The sequence below is a fragment of the Trachurus trachurus genome (assembly GCF_905171665.1).
Source record: "Trachurus trachurus genome assembly, chromosome: 6".
NCBI lineage: Eukaryota > Metazoa > Chordata > Actinopteri > Carangiformes > Carangidae > Trachurus > Trachurus trachurus.
Window position 1 is genome coordinate 3,660,150 of NC_139897.1, and position 20,533 is coordinate 3,680,682.

The 20,533-nt window shown below is 40.8% G+C and overlaps 2 protein-coding genes across 2 annotated transcripts; both read left to right on the plus strand.

Annotated features, from left to right (window-relative positions):
- The first annotated feature begins 1,755 nt into the window (after window positions 1–1,755).
- Window positions 1,756–12,260, plus strand: tat (tyrosine aminotransferase). Its single transcript, XM_083973981.1, has 12 exons — window positions 1,756–1,909; window positions 2,809–3,113; window positions 3,349–3,453; window positions 3,829–3,896; window positions 4,097–4,255; window positions 5,706–5,844; window positions 5,954–6,006; window positions 9,808–9,960; window positions 10,045–10,173; window positions 10,475–10,558; window positions 10,797–10,895; window positions 11,005–12,260. The coding sequence occupies exons 1-12, from the start codon at window positions 1,905–1,907 to the stop codon at window positions 11,143–11,145; spliced, it is 1,440 nt and encodes a 479-aa protein (XP_083830107.1). The 5' UTR covers window positions 1,756–1,904; the 3' UTR covers window positions 11,146–12,260.
- A 972-nt stretch (window positions 12,261–13,232) lies between these two features.
- On the plus strand, window positions 13,233–19,714 carry LOC310987105 (aldo-keto reductase family 1 member B1). Its single transcript, XM_083973277.1, has 11 exons — window positions 13,233–13,257; window positions 14,276–14,373; window positions 15,648–15,830; window positions 15,939–16,055; window positions 16,376–16,453; window positions 17,062–17,178; window positions 17,578–17,690; window positions 18,222–18,309; window positions 18,388–18,471; window positions 18,679–18,761; window positions 18,861–19,714. Exons 2-11 carry the CDS (start codon window positions 14,284–14,286, stop codon window positions 18,892–18,894), a joined length of 987 nt encoding a protein of 328 aa, XP_083829403.1. The 5' UTR covers window positions 13,233–13,257; window positions 14,276–14,283; the 3' UTR covers window positions 18,895–19,714.
- The last annotated feature ends 819 nt before the right edge of the window (window positions 19,715–20,533 follow it).

The window sequence follows — 20,533 nt, forward strand, 5'->3', positions numbered from 1 at the left end:
TCCTACAACCTTTATCCAATGAGGAGAGAGAACGGCATAAAGGGGCGGTCCTCTCTGTGTGTGCATCCAAGGGATGCGCGTGAATGTGGTGACGTAGGGACGAGGGCGGGGATTGCTAACTCCATCGGCTGACAAGAAGTTAGCCAAAATGACTGGATCGCTTACTACTGCTTTAAATGATTTGTCTTATGTAAAGCACATTGAGTTGCCCCTTGGTATGAAATGGGCTGTATAAATAAAGATGCCTTGACTTGCTTTAGGTCAGGTGACAGATGAGACTTTTGTTTTAATTAACACTTGTTTACTTCACAACTCCATATGTGTTCCTTTAATGTTTTCAGTATGAATCTACAATGTAGAAAGTAATAATAGTAAAGAAAAACCATTGAATGAAAAGGTGTGACTATGACTATGTACATCTGTTGCCCATGAAGTTGGAATAATTTTTCAGACACATTCCTCTTTTTATTCCTACACATGGTGCAGTGATTGCATACTGCAGTTAATCACCTGTTCCTACTTCAAGTCTGTGCAGTCAACATTTACAGAATTGTCTGTATAATTTTCAACCAAATACCAAGGTTGAAAAATTGAAACAAAGCCCTCAATCCTATTGTTCAATACCTCCAATTTTGTTTAGGCCTGAACACACAGTTTGCAAAGGTTAAGTGTGGTTTAATTTCCACAGTAATATGTTTGGAAGAGACTGATCAATAAAGTTCTGAGAAGATATAGGTTTCATTTTCATGAAGATCAAATGTGACGAAATGTGGTAAAGATGTAACTCAGTATATGTCAGGAGCTATTTAAACAGTTCTTTGTTGTCCTGAAAAGTATTAACACTGACTGTAAACTGTGGACCAGCCTCACTGTCCAGAGATGAGGGGTTAACAATATTTAGTCATATTACTGATTTGAGGTGATATGGTTTTCTCTGTCTGAAACATTAGGCGACTGTATGAGTGTTTGCAGATCAAATTCTAGAAAGTCCTGCAGCCTGCTTTTCAGGAACGAGTGAATGAGGCACGGAGGGTTGTTACATAACAATGTCATACACATGGGGGTGGAGGAGGAATACTTTCCTTCACCGAGGAGCCATGCTGGAGACTTGTAGGCCTAATGGAGTATTTACTTTATTTTATTTTTTTACATTTTTGTTTCACCACTTTTACCTCAAAGAAAAAAGAGAAGTGCCCCATCTGTTTATGTCGTGGTTACTGTCATCAATGCATAAACCTGTATAAACTCCTTTACTTACTCCAGATGGAACTTTTTGTTATGCATTTCTACAATTTATATATATATATATATATATATATATATATATATATATATATATATATATATATATATATATATATGTAAAAAGTTAGCCTACATCATGTATTGAATGTGAAATCTAATTGTGTAAATTAAAGTTGTCATGGACTGAAAAGTATCATAAACCACCAGAAATGTAGTGAAGAAGTTGTGTGAATGAATTCTTCTAACCCTTTTTTTTTTTTTAAACGAGACCCGTTGTTGGGGAATTGTTGGATCTAGTTTCTCTCTGTCAATAACGTATAATTAATGTGAAGTGTTTCATCCCTGGTGTTATCATGACGGACTCGCACTTTGCGCCTTTTCTGTTGTGACGCCAGTGCGCATGACGCACTGAGGCGTCCAGTCTGTGACCCTCCTGCAGCGACTGACTGATACAGTTGATGGTTTGAGGTGGTATGGTTCTGGTTAGTGATGTAAGAGGGGTGTAATGGCACAGCCCTCAGTCTCCACCAATGGAAACATGGGCCGGGTTCAACACCCATTTTCGGGGATCTTGCTATAAAACCGGGTTAATTCATCCCGCACAGTTCATTTGATGTAATTAACCTGTGCTGCTACTTTTGGAGAAAGCTGAATTTACAATGAGGTAAGTAAATAACTTTCATCTCATGTTCTGATGTGAGATCACTATTTATTTTTTTATTTGAATGACTGATTTATAGAATAATTAAGTTGTACAATAATGTCAGATTTTGCATGATTATAAAACTTAATCTTACATTTATTTAGAAAAACAGAAATGCATTAGGCCCATATGAGTTTCACTGTGCAGGTTTGTGATGGCCTTCATACATTATATTAAAGTATGAGCATCTGCGTTTCATCTTTGTTTATCCATGTTTGGAGATTAAATCTTTGTCGGTTCATTTCCACCGTTAATTTTGCAGCATAATGAAAATGATCACATGACCTGAGAATATAAGGACTCACTCCGCTAATATTTGCAGAGTTTATGATGCTGATCACTGTGTGCTCTTTGTGTCACAGAGAAGGACAGAAAATGTACACACATAAACAAATTTGATTTATAAAAATCAATGCAGGGTGATTATATCATTAATGATCAAGGATTTTTTTTTTTTAAGATTTCCAGAATGTATCTGAATCATTTTTTTCCTTTAAAAAAAAACAAAAAACTTTGCTGTGGAAAAAAAAGGAAAAAGGTTTTTTTTGTAAACAAAGAGACATTTTCCCATTATTTTAAAGGAAGGTAATGAAGCAGGATTCACTGTAGAAAAATCACTGTTACAAGATTAAAATGTATCTGAAGTAAGAGTGTAGAATTATTAGAATAATTGATAGAATATTATTGATCATGTGGCTGTGTAAGAATTCATAATATCTGTAGTAACTATTGTCTATCAAAGTAATGCAATGGAGAAAAAATATTAAAGGTGCATAACATGGAATATTACATGTGTAAATGTTGAGTTTTGAGTAAATGTGCTTCCTGCTCTAACACACTCTGTCAATCATCCTCATCAGTTCCAAGATGGAAAACAAGTCTTACCTGGTGCAGATGAATGGGAATGGAGTCCACGGCAAAACCACACTCAATGGCAAAACCCTGAATGGGTCTGGAGTCAATGGGAAAGGAATGAACGGGAATGGCATCCACCATGTCAACGTGAATGGCAGCTTGTATCCAGCCAAAGCCAAGAGCCGCAGGCAGCGATGGGAAGTGAAGCCCTCAGAGATGGCCATCAATACACTCAACCCCATCAGGGCCATTGTGGATGGCATGAAGATCACCCCCAACCCAGAAAAACCAATGATCGCACTTTCCATAGGTGAGAGGGTTTGTGGAAACATCTGGAGAAACCTCTTTGTTGTAGCTTCACTTAACATGTTCAGTAAGACGACAGTGAGATAGTTCCTATTACACAATATTACTAATACTGTCTGGTAAAGACACAGAGTTTTTTACGCCAAGATTTTTTAAATTAACTAGTCTCCAGAGGGGATGTTGACTTTTAGCTTTTTGACACTGCTGACTGATTTCTTACCACCACGTCTGTTCCCCAGGCGACCCTACTGTGTTTGGAAACCTGCCTACGGATGATGCCGTGCTTCAGGCAATGAAAGATGCTATAGATTCACAAAAGTACAACGGCTACGCTCCTTCTGTTGGTGAGTTGCACTGAATGACTAGATGCAACACAATGCACCAAAATAGTGTGAAGAAACCAGTGTTTATTATGAAATGATGAGTGGTACAGTGCAGTACACCAGGTGAGGTTTAGAACAAACAAGATGAACATCTGGTTGAACATCATCTTTGTTTCCTGGACCCTGAGTGCAGATCTAGTTTATAGATACAGCAGATTAAATGCTACATTAGCCACTTCATCATAATGAAATATTTAGTGCTCAGAAATAGTTTGATGTCTGACAGTAACACAGGCTACTTCTGGCTCATGTTTGCCAGTTTTAAACAACTGGTGATGTTACAGTTTGATTCTTCACTGCCTGTATGTCTGATGTTTCTCTCTGTGTTGTAACCAGGTTATCTGAAGAGCCGACAGGCAGTGTCCAACTTCTACAGCTGCCCAGAGGCTCCACTAGAGGCAGAGGTACCTCACAGCTTCACTCACACACTTTTTCATTCATGTTCTCTGACCCTCACTACTCTGCAGAACTTTAAACACAATAGCTACATAATGCTTTTAATTGGATTGTAATACATGTGATGTTATTCAGGGCAGAGACTAGACGCTGCATGATGTTATCAGCTGTATAGAAGGACATAAAGTCTGTGTCTGTGCTCTTTCAGGATGTGATTTTGACCAGTGGCTGCAGCCAGGCCATTGACCTGGCTATCAGTGTCCTGTGTAACCCAGGGGACAACATCCTGGTCCCATGCCCAGGCTTCTCCTTATATAAGACTCTGGCTGTCTCCATGGGCATCAACGTCAAACTCTACAACCTGCTGGTGAGTGAGAGGAGGGGACAATCCCTGCTCCTAAAGCTTGCTCATTACTTTCACTTGATGAGAAGATAATAGACAAAACAACAAACTGTTTCCAATTCACATGGAAGTCTGTGGTCAGTCTGATGCTCTAACAGAGACACACCCTCGTGGTCGTAAAGAGGAACTGCAGCCACAAATAAAGTTCCTTTTTTGATTCTGAGCATCACACTCTGATGTGACTATTTTCAACATTTGACTCATTTCTTGAAGTGAATTTAAAAAAGCTGAGAGTAGCCAAACCAGTAGATTCTCTTTGCGCCATTTCAAGAGCTACACAAGATTTTCTAATTTGTGTAATTTATGAAGCCCATAAAACAGGAGCCTCATGAGGCCCAAAGGACATTTTCACTGTACGCAGCTTTCAGTCACCATCTTGAAACAGTATCCAGTTGCAGTGCATACACCAAAAATGTTATTAGTCTTCCTGCCACTTTGGTGTTTTGTTTTGCCCTTGGCCATGGATTTTACAAGGAGACACTGTTACAGCCACATTTTAAACATATTCTCTTGGCTCTGGTCAGCTTTTGCAAATGTAAAAATTCACGATAGTAACAGTAACAATTTGTATATGGGTCAGATGGATGTGACCAGCTAAGGGGAAAATGCACAGACTTGGGGATTAGGGGATTTATTTGTTTACTTTTTGTTGTACACAATGCAACCATTGAGAAATGTATATTGTGTACATTCTGTTTATTGTGTAAAATAATCTCAAATTGTCAATGTCATGAATGTACTGTAATTGAAGAGCTCTTTCATATAAAATAACAACTTCTTATATAAGGCATCACATTAGATTTAACATTTTCTCTCTCCTTTGTTGAAAAGAGCTGTGAGCAGTTAGTGGTCCAGCGTGACAACTCTACAGAGTGGAAACAGATCTCAGACTGATAATCACAACCTTTCAAAAAAAATACACTGCAGAAGGAAACCAAACTAGGTGGCAACCAATGCCTTAATGAAATATACTGAATCAGTACATTGGTTGTACATCAGTCAACACATCTGTGTTTAACATCTTAGGTGACGGGAGGTCAGTAGAAACAAAAAACAGACATGATAGAGGAGACGTGGGAATCAGGCCACTGGGAGGAGCATGTGGGCCTGATGCGTGGCAGAAAAGACACAGGAAGGACACTTAAGGACAGCGAAATAAACAGTTGTTGGCATCAGTATAAAGAATTTAGGACATTGTACACAGGGACTATAGAGCAGCAGTGGCTCCATTTTCTAAGTCTTTGGACGTTTGTTAAAAATCCTTTTTATGAAGTGTAAGTGTGACCAAGTGGTTCGGTCGGTGGTGGGTGCTGGCCGTGTTTGCAGCATTTGTCACCTCTGAACATCATCAGGGTGTATTACCATGCACAACGAAGTGTCTGACGTCATCCTGACATGCATGTGTGACTTACAGCCAGAGAAGTCATGGGAGATCGACCTGCAGCACATGGAGAGCCTGATTGACGAGAGGACATCCTGTTTGATTATTACCAATCCATCCAACCCATGTGGCTCCGTCTTCACCAAGGAGCACCTACAGAAGATCCTCAAAGGTGAGCCGCGCTAGTCGATAGAGCTGAAACTTCTCAAAAGTCTTTCATTGTCCGTGAAAGCAAACACAGCCTGGACATCACTGACTTAAGTTGATTCTTGTTTTCTCAGTGGCCTCCAGACACTGTGTTCCCATCCTGGCTGATGAGATCTACACTGATATGGTGAGTAAAAATTCACACCAACACAAGTCACGTTTCATTACAAGTTGCCAGGTGTGTTTGGCCCTGTATAACACCAGCGAGGCACATTCTTCAGCACACTGCCAGCAGAGGTTGCGTTGCATTTGGTGGTATTTGCCCTGGCTCTGGATGGCGAGGGCACAACCCCACATCAGCACAGGAGGGATTAGAGCCCATGTGCCGTGAATGAGGCCTGGGAGCAGCAACCAGTAAGGTCGCCCAGTTCTAATATAATGATGATTTTGTCAAATGATGGTTCATTTGAAATGCAGATTCAGAGGTGTAGCTCTGCCCACAGTGCAACTTTATTCTTATTTTAGATACCAACGGGTTTTAAGTCCCCAGATGTTGACATGTCTGTCCCAGATGTCTCTTTTAGGGATGCACAGAACAGATCAGTGCTGGTAAACCTTACACCAATGCTCCATGTGGGGAATAACATGAAATAGTGACTTTTATCATGTTTATACTCTGAAATGTGGTATAGGACTGTTATTGCCACAGGAGCAACAACAAATGTGTGGTTGTGTGAAAGCTCTTTTTTTCACTACACTGATTTTGAGTCAATGGAAGCATATTTACAACATCTTAAAGCAAATTAACATACACTATGTTTGCACTTCTATTATATATCCTTCCTCTGTACACAGAGAACATGCTGTGAGCAGTTTCCCCAGCAGTCTTACCATAGAGAAATGAATCAAAGGATAACACAGACATGGTTTCTGACTGTAGATATCACTGATGATTAGTCTGAAAATGACCAAACTGAAGAGCAGAAAATAACATCGTCAGCACATTCAGTCCAAATCTGTGCCATCTGTGTTTTCAGCCTTGAAAAGTTTGTACTGATCAAAGTTTAGTTGAAGGTCATGCAAACATGTACACAGATATACACACCCACACACACACACACACACACACATAGACATGCACGCGTGTGTATGAGCTCACAATGAATGGAGATCAGGTCAGAGTTGAATTGTCTTGTTCAGTAGTTTTCCACTTCAGTTCCATACTGATAATGTGGCTCAAAAGAGGACTAACGTAAAAAACAAACAAAACAAAACAAAACAAACAAACAAACAAACACACAAATACAATATAGCAATAATAGAATAGAATAAGTACAAGGCTTCAACCATATCTGCTTGGTACAGGGAGGCTGGAGCTCCAGAGTGCTCACAGAGGAAACCCTCACTCACACAACCTAAGTCAGTAACTCCACTGGTCTGACCTCGTTCTGACCACACTCACTGATAGTGACATAAGAACAAGGTCAGGAGGTAAGATGACCTGCTGGACGTCAAACTGTAGGTTCAGACAGCTGCTGCAGGAAGTCACATCAGGTCTTTGGGTGGAAGACCTTATGTGACTTCCAGCACCAACTAATCAGCACATATAGACTCATGTCAACAATTCAGTCCCATCAAAGATTAGTAATGAGGCAGACTGAGAGCCCTGAGAGCCTTATTCACAGTCAGACTTTGAAGCTGTTAGTGCTTAAATACAACACTTCATTTCCTCATTGACCCATTTGGTGACTGCAGCAGCTGTCGTGTTTACATAGAAAATTATAGAAGTGGACGGTTTCTGATGGTAATACTGACAGTAAATGAAAACAACAACGACAATAATAATGATAATTAAAGCAGAAGTAAGTGATATTTCCGTGTTAATATAAGTCTTAAATAGTTATATCTTCCGACAGCAATCACTTACATAGAGTGTTTGGACCGAAACACGGGTCTGTCAGTCACTCTGCTCTGCTCTGAGCCGAGGAGAAAACTTTTCTCGTATCCTACAGTTTTTATCCAATGAGGAGAGAGAACGGCATGCAGGGCTGTGTGTGCAGCCAAGGGACGCGCGTGAATGTGGTGACGTAGGGACGAGGACCAATAGATCCATGACGAGGGCGGGGGCTGCTAACTCCATCGGCTGACAAGACATTATTGTGGGTTCAAGGCAACCCGTAACTCGTGTTTTTCCGACCTGTGAAGGAACTGGTACGAGTTCACGGGTCGGAAGTTACGAGTGGCCGTTATAGTGACTTTCACAGGTAAAACAGGTCGGAAAAATACGAGTGGGTTGCCTGGAACGCTACAAAGTCGTAAGTTGTGACTTGAAGCTGTAATTTACGGTTTAAAAAGCCTGCCTGGAACGCAGCATTAGCCAAAACGACCGGATCGCTTACTTCTTTCTTTTGCTTCTGCTTCTACTGAAGTACATACAGTGTGGTTGATAATAAGAAGCAGAAAAGCAAAGATGTATCTTCATAGACTCTCCTATTGAAGAATAAAGCAGACAGATCAAGGAAAACAGGAAAAACACCCCACAATTATCATTGGCCAGTTTGCTGTCTTGAAAGCTTTAATCCAGGCATGAAAATATTCCTACTTGCAGCGTTTGTGAGAATATCATTCATTTAGGGGGTTACCTTGATTATAGTCTGCACATTTCCCCTGCAGTTACATCTCAAACCTCTTCCTCACATTTACTTCTTGTTGTTTCTTCTCACTGTTTATTCACTTTAAGAGTTTCTGGAAACCTGAGTTGAGATGTTGTTGCTGGAGACACACAAGTCCTGCTGTGAGGTGTGTGTGATCATGTGTCATGGGGAGTTTTCAGGCTGCTGTGCCACAGACAGAGGCATTTGATACAAGTGTCCTAAACTCTGATCTTGTCCCTTACTTCTCAGTGTCTGCCAAGCGGAGTAAAATGTAATAGAAGCAGCAGAAGCGTGTGAGGAAACTTTGTCTCAGCCACCATTAATAAAATGCAGCTTTCCATCTGCTGCACAAAGGCAGATGCATTTTGAACGCTTGCATCTGCGCTTTTGTAATTTGTTTGTTGCAGCTATTGTCAATGGAAAAATTTGGAGTCGGGGTCGTTGGGTGCATCCAGAAAACCCCACCCCCACCACTACCACCACCATCTGACCATTTTGCATTGAACACAAGCAGAGCAGAATGACTTTGCACTTTTTTGGTTGCATGTGTTTGCAATTAAGGCCAATGTCAGGTTCTGGAGCAGCAGGAAAGAGGGGAAGAGGGGGGGGGGGGGGGGGGGGGGGGGGGGGGGGCTGCGTCGGGGGGTGTGGTGGTGAGGTCTTGCGTTTATGACTTTGGCGATTCGAGGGGCCAGGATGTCTGTGCACGGCACTAGCCAATCAAGGCCGAGACAGTGGGGCCGTCTCCTCCATTAGACCCCAGCAGTAGGTTTCTATCACACTGTCTGGAGGAAAAGTGTGTGAGCTGTAAAGACAATCTATTGGTTCAGCTATACTTTAACTTTTCACACTCCCCTGACCTGTCTGTGCTGATCGTGATGTTGATGTGATCTCGCCCGCTTTGCGTGTTAGGTGAGCTCACAACCACAAGCCAAAAATTGCCCTAAATTAGAGAACTATTTCAAATGCACTGTTATGTCATTCCCAGCGGTCGGACCAATGGGATGCGGGGCGGCTCCCCGCTCAATGTCAAAGATACTGTAATGAGAAGCAGCTCTCTGTGGGTGGAGCCTAGATCACTGTGGTTACTGTGGTTCTGTCCATTCTTTTAAAAAACCCTAGAAGACTTTTGTTCAAACAGGCTTTTAGTTAGATCAGGTTTTTTTTTTGCTCTTATGTCTCTGAATGCCAAGCATATCATATCCATGACTTTCACATTTTCATGAGACTATGAGTCTTGTTCAAGCCCACTAACTTCATGGCAACCCATACCTACTGTATACATGATTTAGCCATCTGAAGGTATTTGATTTTATTCCTGCTCTTGTCTTCAGGTTTTCCCAGGCTGCAGTTGTCCTTCCATGGCGTCTCTCAGCAGTGATGTTCCCATCCTTTCCTGCGGTGGCTTGGCTAAACGCTGGCTGGTCCCTGGTTGGAGGCTGGGATGGATCCAGATCCATGACAGGAATGAGATATTTGGATCCGAGGTACATGTATACACTGTATATGTGTGTATACTTTGATTGTAGGATACTGTTACCGTGAACTAACTGACGCGTACGTGTCTGCAGATTCGACAGGGGCTGGTGAAACTGAGCCAACGGATCCTGGGAGCATGCACCATTGTCCAGGGAGCGCTGGAGGGAATCCTCAACAACACAAGTCAAAGCTTTTACAACAACACCATCAGCTTCCTAAAGGTAAAGATGAAGACAGTGAATTAAAATATATACATTGTATCTTCTTTTTGATTATGATCCTTGTTTGTATAATTAAATCAGGATCAGTATCATAAGATCATAAGATTAACAGCTCAACATATTATTACTGTGAAACTATTGTCCTGTGCAGCTTTAAAGCTACAGATGACCTGATTTCTGCCTGGTCAAAGGAAAAACAATCATTTATTTCTCATCATCTCTGCCAGAAACATTATACTTTTTATTCTGAAATGCAATGACGCACCACACTCATGTGTAATATGTTTTTTTCCTCCCTCAGTCCAACTCAGAGATTTGTTACAATGAGCTGTCCACTGTCGCTGGCCTGAACCCCGTCATGCCCTCAGGAGCCATGTACCTCATGGTCAGTACCAGAAGTCTGTGAGGGTCATTTTGGACATAGACACACATGCATTTATTTTATTATGTTATTTTATTATGATGAAGCAGTAAAACATCAGTTTACAAGTTAATCACTGTGGTGAATGAACCTTGTGTGTGTATTTTAGGTGTCTGATGTGTCATTCAGGTTATTTTCTACTCTGCTCTTTTCTTTCTGTCATTGTACATTATTTAATTGAGTAAACTTTGTCTTTGTCCAGGTGGGAATCGACATGGACCACTTTCCAGATTTTAAGAATGATGTGGACTTCACTGAGCGGCTGGTGACTGAACAGTCGGTCTTCTGTCTGCCTGCCTCGGTGAGACACCATCACTTTTTCTATCACTGTATCGTTCATCCATTTGTCCGTGTGTCTATTGCATCATTGCTTTAGTAGCTAAGAGTATCCATATTCTGTCCTCTCCCAGGCATTTGAGTATCCCGACTACTTCCGCATTGTGGTGACGGTGCCGGAGGAGATGATGGTGGAGGCTTGTGCTCGTATCAGGGAGTTTTGCCAGTGCCACTATCGGCCCCGCAGCCGCGACAGCAACGATCTGGACCAGTGAAGGAGCTGAGTTAGACCTGGAGTCTAACAGTGTGGCGACCTAGGCCTAAAGACTGGATCAACTGTCCCCTGCTCACATACATTCATAAGCCAAAACAAATTATGTCCAACACGCTGTCCCTCACATGCCACCAAAAATAGTAATGTGTTGTTAGCAGCGGATCAGACCTATGCTGCGTTCAGGGGCTGCTTTGATGGGGGGGTGTTGTTTCTAGCGGTAAGTCTCGAGCATGGAAAGGTGCATGTGTTCATATGTGAATCACACACAGCACCCTGACCCCTGACCTTGACATGCACCGCTGATGTGAGATTATCATTGTGTGGTCATAATGTCTTGGCTCATTAGTGTATACTGAACTGGAATCAGCTTGGGGGTTTTATTCCACCATAATCCACCATGTTATGAGGTTATAGTCACACAAATCTGTGTAAATATTGTCATCACTGTGGCACCAGAAAGCCTCTAGGCAGTGTGTCTGATGGTCCATTCATGGTGTAATTTTTCATGCGAGCCATATGAAATGAGTAGACCCAATATTTATATTTTATACAGGCAACTTGTGTTAACCTTGTGTATTTATATAATTTGTGTACGGCTATTGTATGTCTGTGTGATACAGCCTCTTCGATATCAACTGCAGGATCAAATGAACACACCAGTTGGCTTCTTTGATATTTGATACTTCACGCCTGTTCTTTATTTTCTCATCCACAATTAGAGGCAGTATATATGTATGTATGCATATATATAGTTACAGTATCAATTTTTTTTATAACTATTATGTATTGATTATCCTCTGTATTCTTTGCTTGTGGTAGAAAATGACTCGGTGCAATGTATTAGACTGCATGGGCAAGCTCTTTGTCAGGACCCTCTCTTTACATTTGTATGTTAATTGTGTCATATTGAAAGGCATATAAATATATTTTTACAGACACAAAATTGTATTTAGTTGTTTTGTTGATAATAACCTAATAAAGAACGTGTTGATATGATATTGATTGATATGAGAGAAGGTCTGGTCTCAATTTGTTGTTGGGTTCTTGTATTGCCTGTGTTGCTGTAGGTGTTATATACTGTAAATAAAGTTGATTGAAGGTCATTTGAGGATTAGATACTCTGGGCTATGTGGAGTTTAATGTTTGATTGGTGACTTTAAATTCTCCTTACTTTGTGAATGTGAGTATGTGAGGTGGTTTGTCTCTATACTGTATGTTGACCGTGTGATAGACCGCCCTCGGCCTATGTCAGCTGGGATTGGCTGCAGGTATAGCCAATTGATGGATGGATGGACGGATGGAGACTCAACTCGTGGAGCGTTTTTCACATCAATTATACATGCAATGACTGTGGAATGCACAGCAGTGAACAAACCTACAACACAAAACAAGTCATTGGTGATTTTAGTTCAGAAGTCTTTAGAATCAGCGATACATGCAGACTCTCCATGTGTTTCCCTTCCTCCACTTTTTCACAGTGACTGTTATGTAACTGCACACGTGACTATAAATGCACAGTACACATATGGATCCTTACGCTGCAGTCTGTTGCCCCCTGGTTTCGTTCCATTTGGTAGGATTTCTCTAGCAAGAAGCAAGCAAATCGGCCAATCCATGGAATTTTGTTCACATGATCTCTAGGATGAATCCAAATGATTCCGGAGATCCCCAAACTTCTCCAGCGCCTAATTGCTGGACAGATTTGTCTCACTTTTGGTTCTTTGGTCCTTTTGTCCCTAATCCCATTCACCTCAACAACATGCAGGCTCTGTGCAGAAACAGGCTCAAATCCATCAACAACTTGTTTGTCAAGTGTGTCTGAAAACAAGGAGGCCATATGTACACAGGTTTCACTTACCTTGATCTGTAATCAGTCAACATGTTCATTAAAAACTTCACATCCTTTGATGCTGTTCCAGGAAGTGATAAGGGATAAAAATCAACAGTCCTCATTCTGTGCAAAACAAGTTTAACAAACTTTGTCTAAGGCTAAAGTTAAGTTTCAGTCAGCCAAGTTTCAAAGTTGCATGTGCTTTAGTTTGTTTGATTCCCTCTTTATTTTTTTCCCTGATGATCTGTAGTGGTGGGGAAATAACAAAAACACTCTAGTTTTGTAAGTTTTCCATTTGATTCGATTTGTTATTCTGAAACTAACACACATCATTATCCAGTGTAATATATCAGTGTAACACTAGACTTCATTTTAGCACAAAGATACTTTGGATTTTGTGCATTTTATCCTCCATCACCTAAGTATGTTTTCATTTCCAGTGTGAACAGGAGGACAGAATAACTGTTCAGTCAGGAAAGTGTTTATTCCTTCAAAATAGAAGAATGAAGATTTAAAATTTTATTTTATACCTGTCATGATCTGTAAAATTAATATGACAGTTACTTCATAAGTATTTAATGCTTTAACTGACAAAGGTAAAACACAACAAAAAGATTAATATTTAGCTAAATCATGAAATAAATTTACTGTTAGATATATTTTATCTGTGACTGAAGTTTTAATTAGTATCCATTAAATGTTATTACCATGTGATTGTTATTATTACATGACTTGGTTACTCCTGAAAATTTGATTAAATTGATCTAATACCGCCCTCTGTTGTTGAAATGGAGATATTACAACCAACATTTAAGTACAATGTGACCCTTACTGCCTCTCTCTCTCTCTCTCTCTCTCTCTCTCTCTCTCTCTCTCTCTCTCTCTCTCTCTCTCTCTCTCTCTCCCTCTGTGTGTGTGTGTGTGTGTGTGTGTGTGTGTGTGTGTGTGTGTGTGTGTGTCACTGGCACTGCGTTATATTACCCCTATGCTTTGAGAAAAGTGACCTTTGCAACATGCTCCTCCTCACTTACAGAGTATACACACAAATACTTCATGCTGGTGAAGTATACTTTGTATGTTGTCCAATAATTAACCCCACGACTGATAAGGCAGCAGGAGAGAGCGAAAGAAAGACAATGTGGGGGGAAGAGGAAAAGGCAGAGAGAGAAGGAAAGAAACACATGAGATAGAGAAGCAAAATCAGCAAAGAAAAGGGAAGGACGTTGATTCAGCAGACGACAGAAGAGGAAGCTCTGAGCAGTTTGTGCTGAGCCTCTGGTTTTGTTGTTTTTCACTGAAGGTGATTAAATGTTCTTCATGGAAGACACTCAGGTGGCCCGGACCATAGAGCTGCATGACGGCAGCCAAATGCCACTTTTGGGTCTGGGGACATGGAAGGTAGCCTCAACACTCACTCTTGTTGTTTGTTCACACTGTGAAGAATCAGTTTATTTGTCATCAGCTTGTTTTCTTGCACAGCTACAGTTTGAGAATAATGTTGTACATATTAAGTGTTTTTGTCTACACTGTGTTTGTTTAAAGAAATCTGCCCAGACACATTGAAAACATCGGGTTTCACTGACAGTTTAATGTCTTGATTATCATTGACTATTGATATTTCTTAGGCTGTTGATTTTTTTATTATTATTTGTATCCTATTGTGGGTCAAAGGGCAAGGGACTCTGTATCCCACCTCCTTTATTAAAGGGGCTGTTCAACACTTTTGAAATGGAGTAGAGTAGCCAGGAACTTTAAAAGCTTAATGTATTACATGTTTAATACTAGATAATATGTGACTATGCAAATCCTGTCCTATATAACCTGAACAGAGCCAGGTTAGCTTCTGGCTCATAGGTTCACTGTTAATAAATGAAAGTGGTATTGATCTTGTTATCTAACTCTCCACCATAAAGTGGAGCAGTGCAGTGTTCACATCACACCTGTTCTGAAGCACCTGTTAGGGCAGATTTAACAACCTGTTGCTCACCACAGCAGCAGCTCAGGGACACAGTAGATCTACTGTATGATGAGGTTATTTTATCTAACTATCTGTGATCATATCTGACCCAGTTCTGCTGTTTATGATGCATTTATCACATGCTGTGTTTTGTCGCTCTTGTGTTGTGGCAGTAGTTTCTGGCTGTAATAGGGTGCTAGCTTGGTAAATCTTGTAGAGTAATTCAACATGATGGAGGAAACAAACACATATTTACTCTCTTGTACATAGTTACTGTAAATGAGAAAAAAACACTCTCATGTCGGTCTGTAAAATATGGAGCCACGGCCATCAGCCAATTGAATTCGTTTATTTGCTTCATCCAAAAATGATACAATGTACAATTTATGATTAAGGGTGTCCTTGCATCAAACTTCAGCATCACCCTCTGGTATTGAGATGCCTGTTCCTCTATTTCCTGCTGTCCTATGGTAAACCAAGCTTAGTAGCTGCAGCCTTTACAATATCCCTGAGAGTTCATCACTCAAAAGTGAACAACAATTTCTTTAACAGGAAGTTTGAGACGCAAGTATAAGAAGATAATTTCTCTGTAATGCATTTGGAGTGAACATCCCTTGGTGACCATTATAGAACGGCACAAACAGGAGTGAAGCCTTTGATGGTTTTTATGGCTGCAGAGTGAAAAGCCCTTTTTGAAGTGTTGTTCTTGTTGCAGTCGTCTTCTCAGCCCAAAATGTGCAATGCAGTGCAGTGTGCAGTGGAGGCTGCCATTGCAGCTGGCTACCGCCACATAGACACCGCCTACAGCTACAAGAATGAAGTGGATATTGGTAAGGCTCTGTGCTCTAAGATGCAGCAGGGCATCATCAGGCGACAGGACATGTTCATTGTTAGTAAGGTGGGTGCTGAAGACAACAGGCGTTGATTGATAATACATGATATGCAGCCATTACATGATTTTGTTTTATTTTTCTGTTCACCCTCTTGGTCTGCACATGGTCTACAGCTGTGGTGTACCCACCATGACCCCGAGGACATCCCTGCATGCCTGAACAAGTCCCTGAATGATCTCCAGTTGGACTACCTGGATCTTTACCTCGTGCATTTCCCTGTCGGCCTAAAGGTTGAGAATAACATCCCAAACACTGACAGAATCAAAACTTTATAACCCTCATCCTGCCTGTGTAGGTTGGTTGTGGCTCAGGCTGAGAAGTCCACCTGCTCTTGGACTGGAGCAAGTGGATTTCTTTCTTTTTAATTTGGTAAAGCTATAGTAAATGAACCTTGATTAACTCCAAACCAAACTCACAGATTAGCTCTGAGACACAACGGCCCATCACATTGTTATGTTAACCATACAACAGCTGACAGAGAAGATCATGGCCATCCCAGGAAGAAGTTCTAAACTTTGAGGAGGACACATGCTGTTTCATTTCTCCACAGAAAATGGGTGATGAGCTTTTCCCAAAAAAAGATGGACAGATGCTGACTTCTGACGTAGACTATGTGGATGTGTGGAGGGTAAGAACACCTGTACTCTTCTCTGTTTGCATGTACACTGTGTGTAGTATGTGTGTGTCCACTGTTGTTGATAGTTCTATGTCAGGATCTTGAAACTAAATAAGACGCCACTTTTGATAAGCTTGGTTCTGTGATGAGCTACACCCCCTAATTCCACAAATGTCTACATAACATGATCATGTAATAGCACTTTTACATATACACTCGGGTGTATTTTCCCTGCATTGCTACTGTATAGGCAGCACAAAATGACATTTGGCCACATCAGGAATTTCTGGTTAAAAGTTCTGTGAAACACAATCTAGATACCTTTTAAAGGGTGGGGCTATTAAAGTGAGAGAGGACGATGACACTGTGATTGGTTTACTGGATTTCTTGCCCCCATGTTTAAAGAGACTGAGATGAGACAATTTGAATGTGGCACAGGTTGTGTTTTCCTGCAGACATCCACACACATGCACCTAAATGCAATTGTGCCATGCTCTTTAGACCAGGGAGCTTTGGGCTGTTAAAACAGAGTCAATCGACTTCACACACAGACGAAAAAGCGCTTCTCAAGTGGCTGGTAGAGTTGTGTTCACTGTCACTGTCTGTTGTTGTGTTTGCAGGGGATGGAAGCCCTGCAAGCTTCAGGAAAGGTGAAGAACATAGGAGTGTCCAACTTCAGCATCCTGCAGCTGGAGAGGCTGCTGGCTCTCTGCAAGGTTCCTCCTGCTGTCAACCAGGTGCTCAACATGTACAGCTGCATTATTCAACACATTCTTGCTCCATGTATGAAATATATGTCTCACACGTTTGTTTACTGTGACAATACAAAAAGAGTCATACATTTATCAAGCTGTGTACCCACTCATTCATGAAATTATCCAGACAGTGCAGAAAATCATACAGATTCTAGATGAGCTTCAGTTACGTAATGTTCATATCCAACATGTTTTCTCAGTCAGACATGACCTGAATGTCACAGTCTATCTGTGTAGTTATGACCATGTTTCATATTTATGGCCACAGTTCACCATCCCTCCAGCTGGTCTCATCAACATGACACAAATATATGATGCAATTGCATTAGATCATATCATATCGTTACACTAATAGTAATCAGTGTCTCGCATCATCCACAGGTGGAGCTACATCCATACCTGATCCAGACAGACATGATAGAGTTCTGTAAGTCCAAGAACATCGCCCTGACTGCCTACAGCCCCTTTGGCTCACCTGCACGACCCCCACACCTGTAAGACACACAGCCTCAGCCACACTCTACTGACTCATGAATCCAGCACCAGGACACATGTCATCAAGAGTTTAGACAGATTGTTTGTGTTAAAAAGCATTTAACAACAAAATAAATTTGGTCATTTTCATTGTATGATGAAGACTGCACAGCTTGTTGTTGCTAAATCCTCCCTTTATAAAAGCTGACAGTAAATAACAAACGTATCCATCATGAATGGGCCATCAATGGTTTATCACCCACCCATGCACAAAACAGTGACAGATATTGCAGTGTTAACTGGACAACATTAAAATGCAAAACATCTTATATCATTTTCTGTATTGTAAAATCAATGTAATATCTACAGAGAGTTAGATCATGTATGTTGGTAATACACCAACAGTTGTTGCTCGGATCTCAGGGCACCCTGTATCACTTTTAAGCAAAAGGCTCTGTTATCTCACAGAAATTTGATATCTGCATGTGTCTGTGAGTACTGGCACTGTCTGTCTTTTATTTATTTATTTTTTAAAATCATTTCTGTCTCAGACTCAGAGGAGAGACTGATCCACAGAAGCTCCTGGAGGACCCGGTCGTTGCAGATATAGCTAAAAAGCACAGACGCAGCTCTGCACAGGTCGGTATAATGTCTGTGCTGTAGAATCCACGCCTATGTGTTGTATGTCCATTGTCAGTAAAAGTGGTATTCTTGCAGGTGTTGCTGAGGTACCATGTGCAGCAGGGTATTTCTGTCATCCCTAAGAGTGAGAGGTCTCATCACATTCTTGAAAACACAAAGGTAAGGTACACATACTCTGCAGTCACCTAATAATCTGACCAGAGGTTATCTGACCGAAATATATGAATACTTTCCAAACCACCACATCACATGTCAGATAATGTTGTCTTAGCACCTTTCACCTGGTACTGCAGATATAATAAAACACTATTGTGCATGATGCTCTTGTCAAACTCAACGTTTTAATGCTGTTGGCATATTGTGCAGATCTTTGACTTCAGTCTGTGTGAAGAGGACATGCTAGCGCTGAGAGGACTGGACCGGGGGTGGAAGGCCTGCAGACTAGATGAGTAAGTGAACACACAGACACAGTCACAGACAGAGCAGCAACAGTCTCCTGCAGGGTGCAACTATCTTCACATGTCTGTGTTGTTTTGTTTCTCATTCAGAATCAAGTCCCATCCTTACTACCCTTTTGTCTGAGGGGAGTGGACTCAAGCCATCTACATGCAGTCTACTGACAGTATCACCCTGTAATTATAGTTTTTCATAATAACATTGATGCAACTGTCATATCAGAAACATCATCTCAACTCCCTCACAACAGTTCCTCTTTCCCCTCGCACCATTCTAGCCTCATGACAGTATGTTTCTTCAAGCTTCTATAGTGTCGACACACAGTTTTCTTTGTTTCTCATTGTGTTGGTGCGTTTAATGAAAACAGTTTGTCACACAGAATATCAGACCTCTCACTCACTTTGACCCTGCAGTGTGAATTCACTCTACTATAAGTATGAGTTCATCTTTTGGTGGCTAGAGGTTGATATGTTGTATATGTTCACACTACAGTGGACAGGACACCAATGTAATGCTGAAACAGGATACAGTTATTTTACAACAAGTTACTGTTCTAACTTAAACTGTAGTTAAGTTTTGACTTTTTTTTTAATCAAACTATTGAGGGTCTGACTGAAGCTCTGGTGAAAAAGTTGAGTTCACTGGTGATGACAGTGTTGACTGACTTTGATGTTTCAATATGTGAACAAAGTTTTGGTTGTTTCAGAGGCTTTTGCACAGGGGGTTTACTGTTATGAAAGTTCTGAGAACTGTATTAAGAGATGTGAGAATGATGTTTCTGATGTGAGAGATGCATGTAAGTGACTGAGAACAATGGACTTGTTTACCTAAAAATGATGAAATGTGAATGTGAGGACAAATCAAGGCACTGAAAGCTCTTTTCTATATAGATGGGAACAGATGTTGCTGTGTTTGTCTGTTGTGAATAAAGTAATATGTGTTCTTATCTATACTATCTGTACAATATTTTCATTTAAAGACAAGTAATATAAATATATTTTTACAATGTACAATACTGAGTGTGTTATGATTTCATTAAAAAGTCTTCACACACTTTATTTGGTCTACTTACAGGTAGTTTAGAGATTTTCAACTAATCCTTGTTGAACTCTCTGATGTTCAACCAATGTTGAAGGAGTGACACTAGCTTGAGTTGTTGAATCTTAACAAAAAGCTGTTGAAATGTTAAAATACTCTGTGAACTCTCTGTGGGCAGAATATCCTCAGTCCTGGAGGAAACAGGGCAACGCCCATCACTGGCACAATGGCACTGAACCATAGTGGAAGCAGGCTGTGTGTGAGTGTGTGTGAGAGAGTGTGTGTGTGTGTTTCACCATGATGGTCACCACTTGCAGATACACCACATGGAGTGTAACTGTAACTAATCAGGAGCTCTGCTATGTTTTGTCACATACAAAGCTCAGTAAATGACTGTTTGTTAAGGCCAAACCCATTAGCTGCCATTTCTAGATGACATCTGACACATTTGTTTTTAAAGGAGTTAAAAGAGGAGATTTAAATCTTGATGGTAACAAACATGTTAATGATGCTTTAAGGTCAAAAGCGGCAAAAAGTCAGTGTCCTCATGACCTCATCATCTCCAATCCAAAACACAAGGGAAAAACATTGTTAGGGAGTATGCTGTTATATCACACTACAGTTGGTACACTACCTGATAACTGACTCCTGGTTTGAACAAAAAACATTTTTAATAACAAGGTAACAATGATTTATTGGAAAACATTTTACTCAAGTATCGAGACGT

Bases quoted from the DNA above. Each gene is read 5' to 3' on its own strand.
- LOC310987105 (XM_083973277.1), top strand. From the start codon at position 14,284: ATGTTCTTCATGGAAGACACTCAGGTGGCCCGGACCATAGAGCTGCAT. The intron at 17,691-18,221 runs GTAAGACACACA...TTTCTGTCTCAG, and splicing joins CCTGCACGACCCCCACACCT to ACTCAGAGGAGAGACTGATC. The intron at 18,310-18,387 runs GTCGGTATAATG...GTATTCTTGCAG, and splicing joins ACAGACGCAGCTCTGCACAG to GTGTTGCTGAGGTACCATGT.
- tat (XM_083973981.1), top strand. The intron at 3,454-3,828 runs GTGAGTTGCACT...TGTTGTAACCAG, and splicing joins CGGCTACGCTCCTTCTGTTG to GTTATCTGAAGAGCCGACAG. The intron at 4,256-5,705 runs GTGAGTGAGAGG...TGTGACTTACAG, and splicing joins TCAAACTCTACAACCTGCTG to CCAGAGAAGTCATGGGAGAT.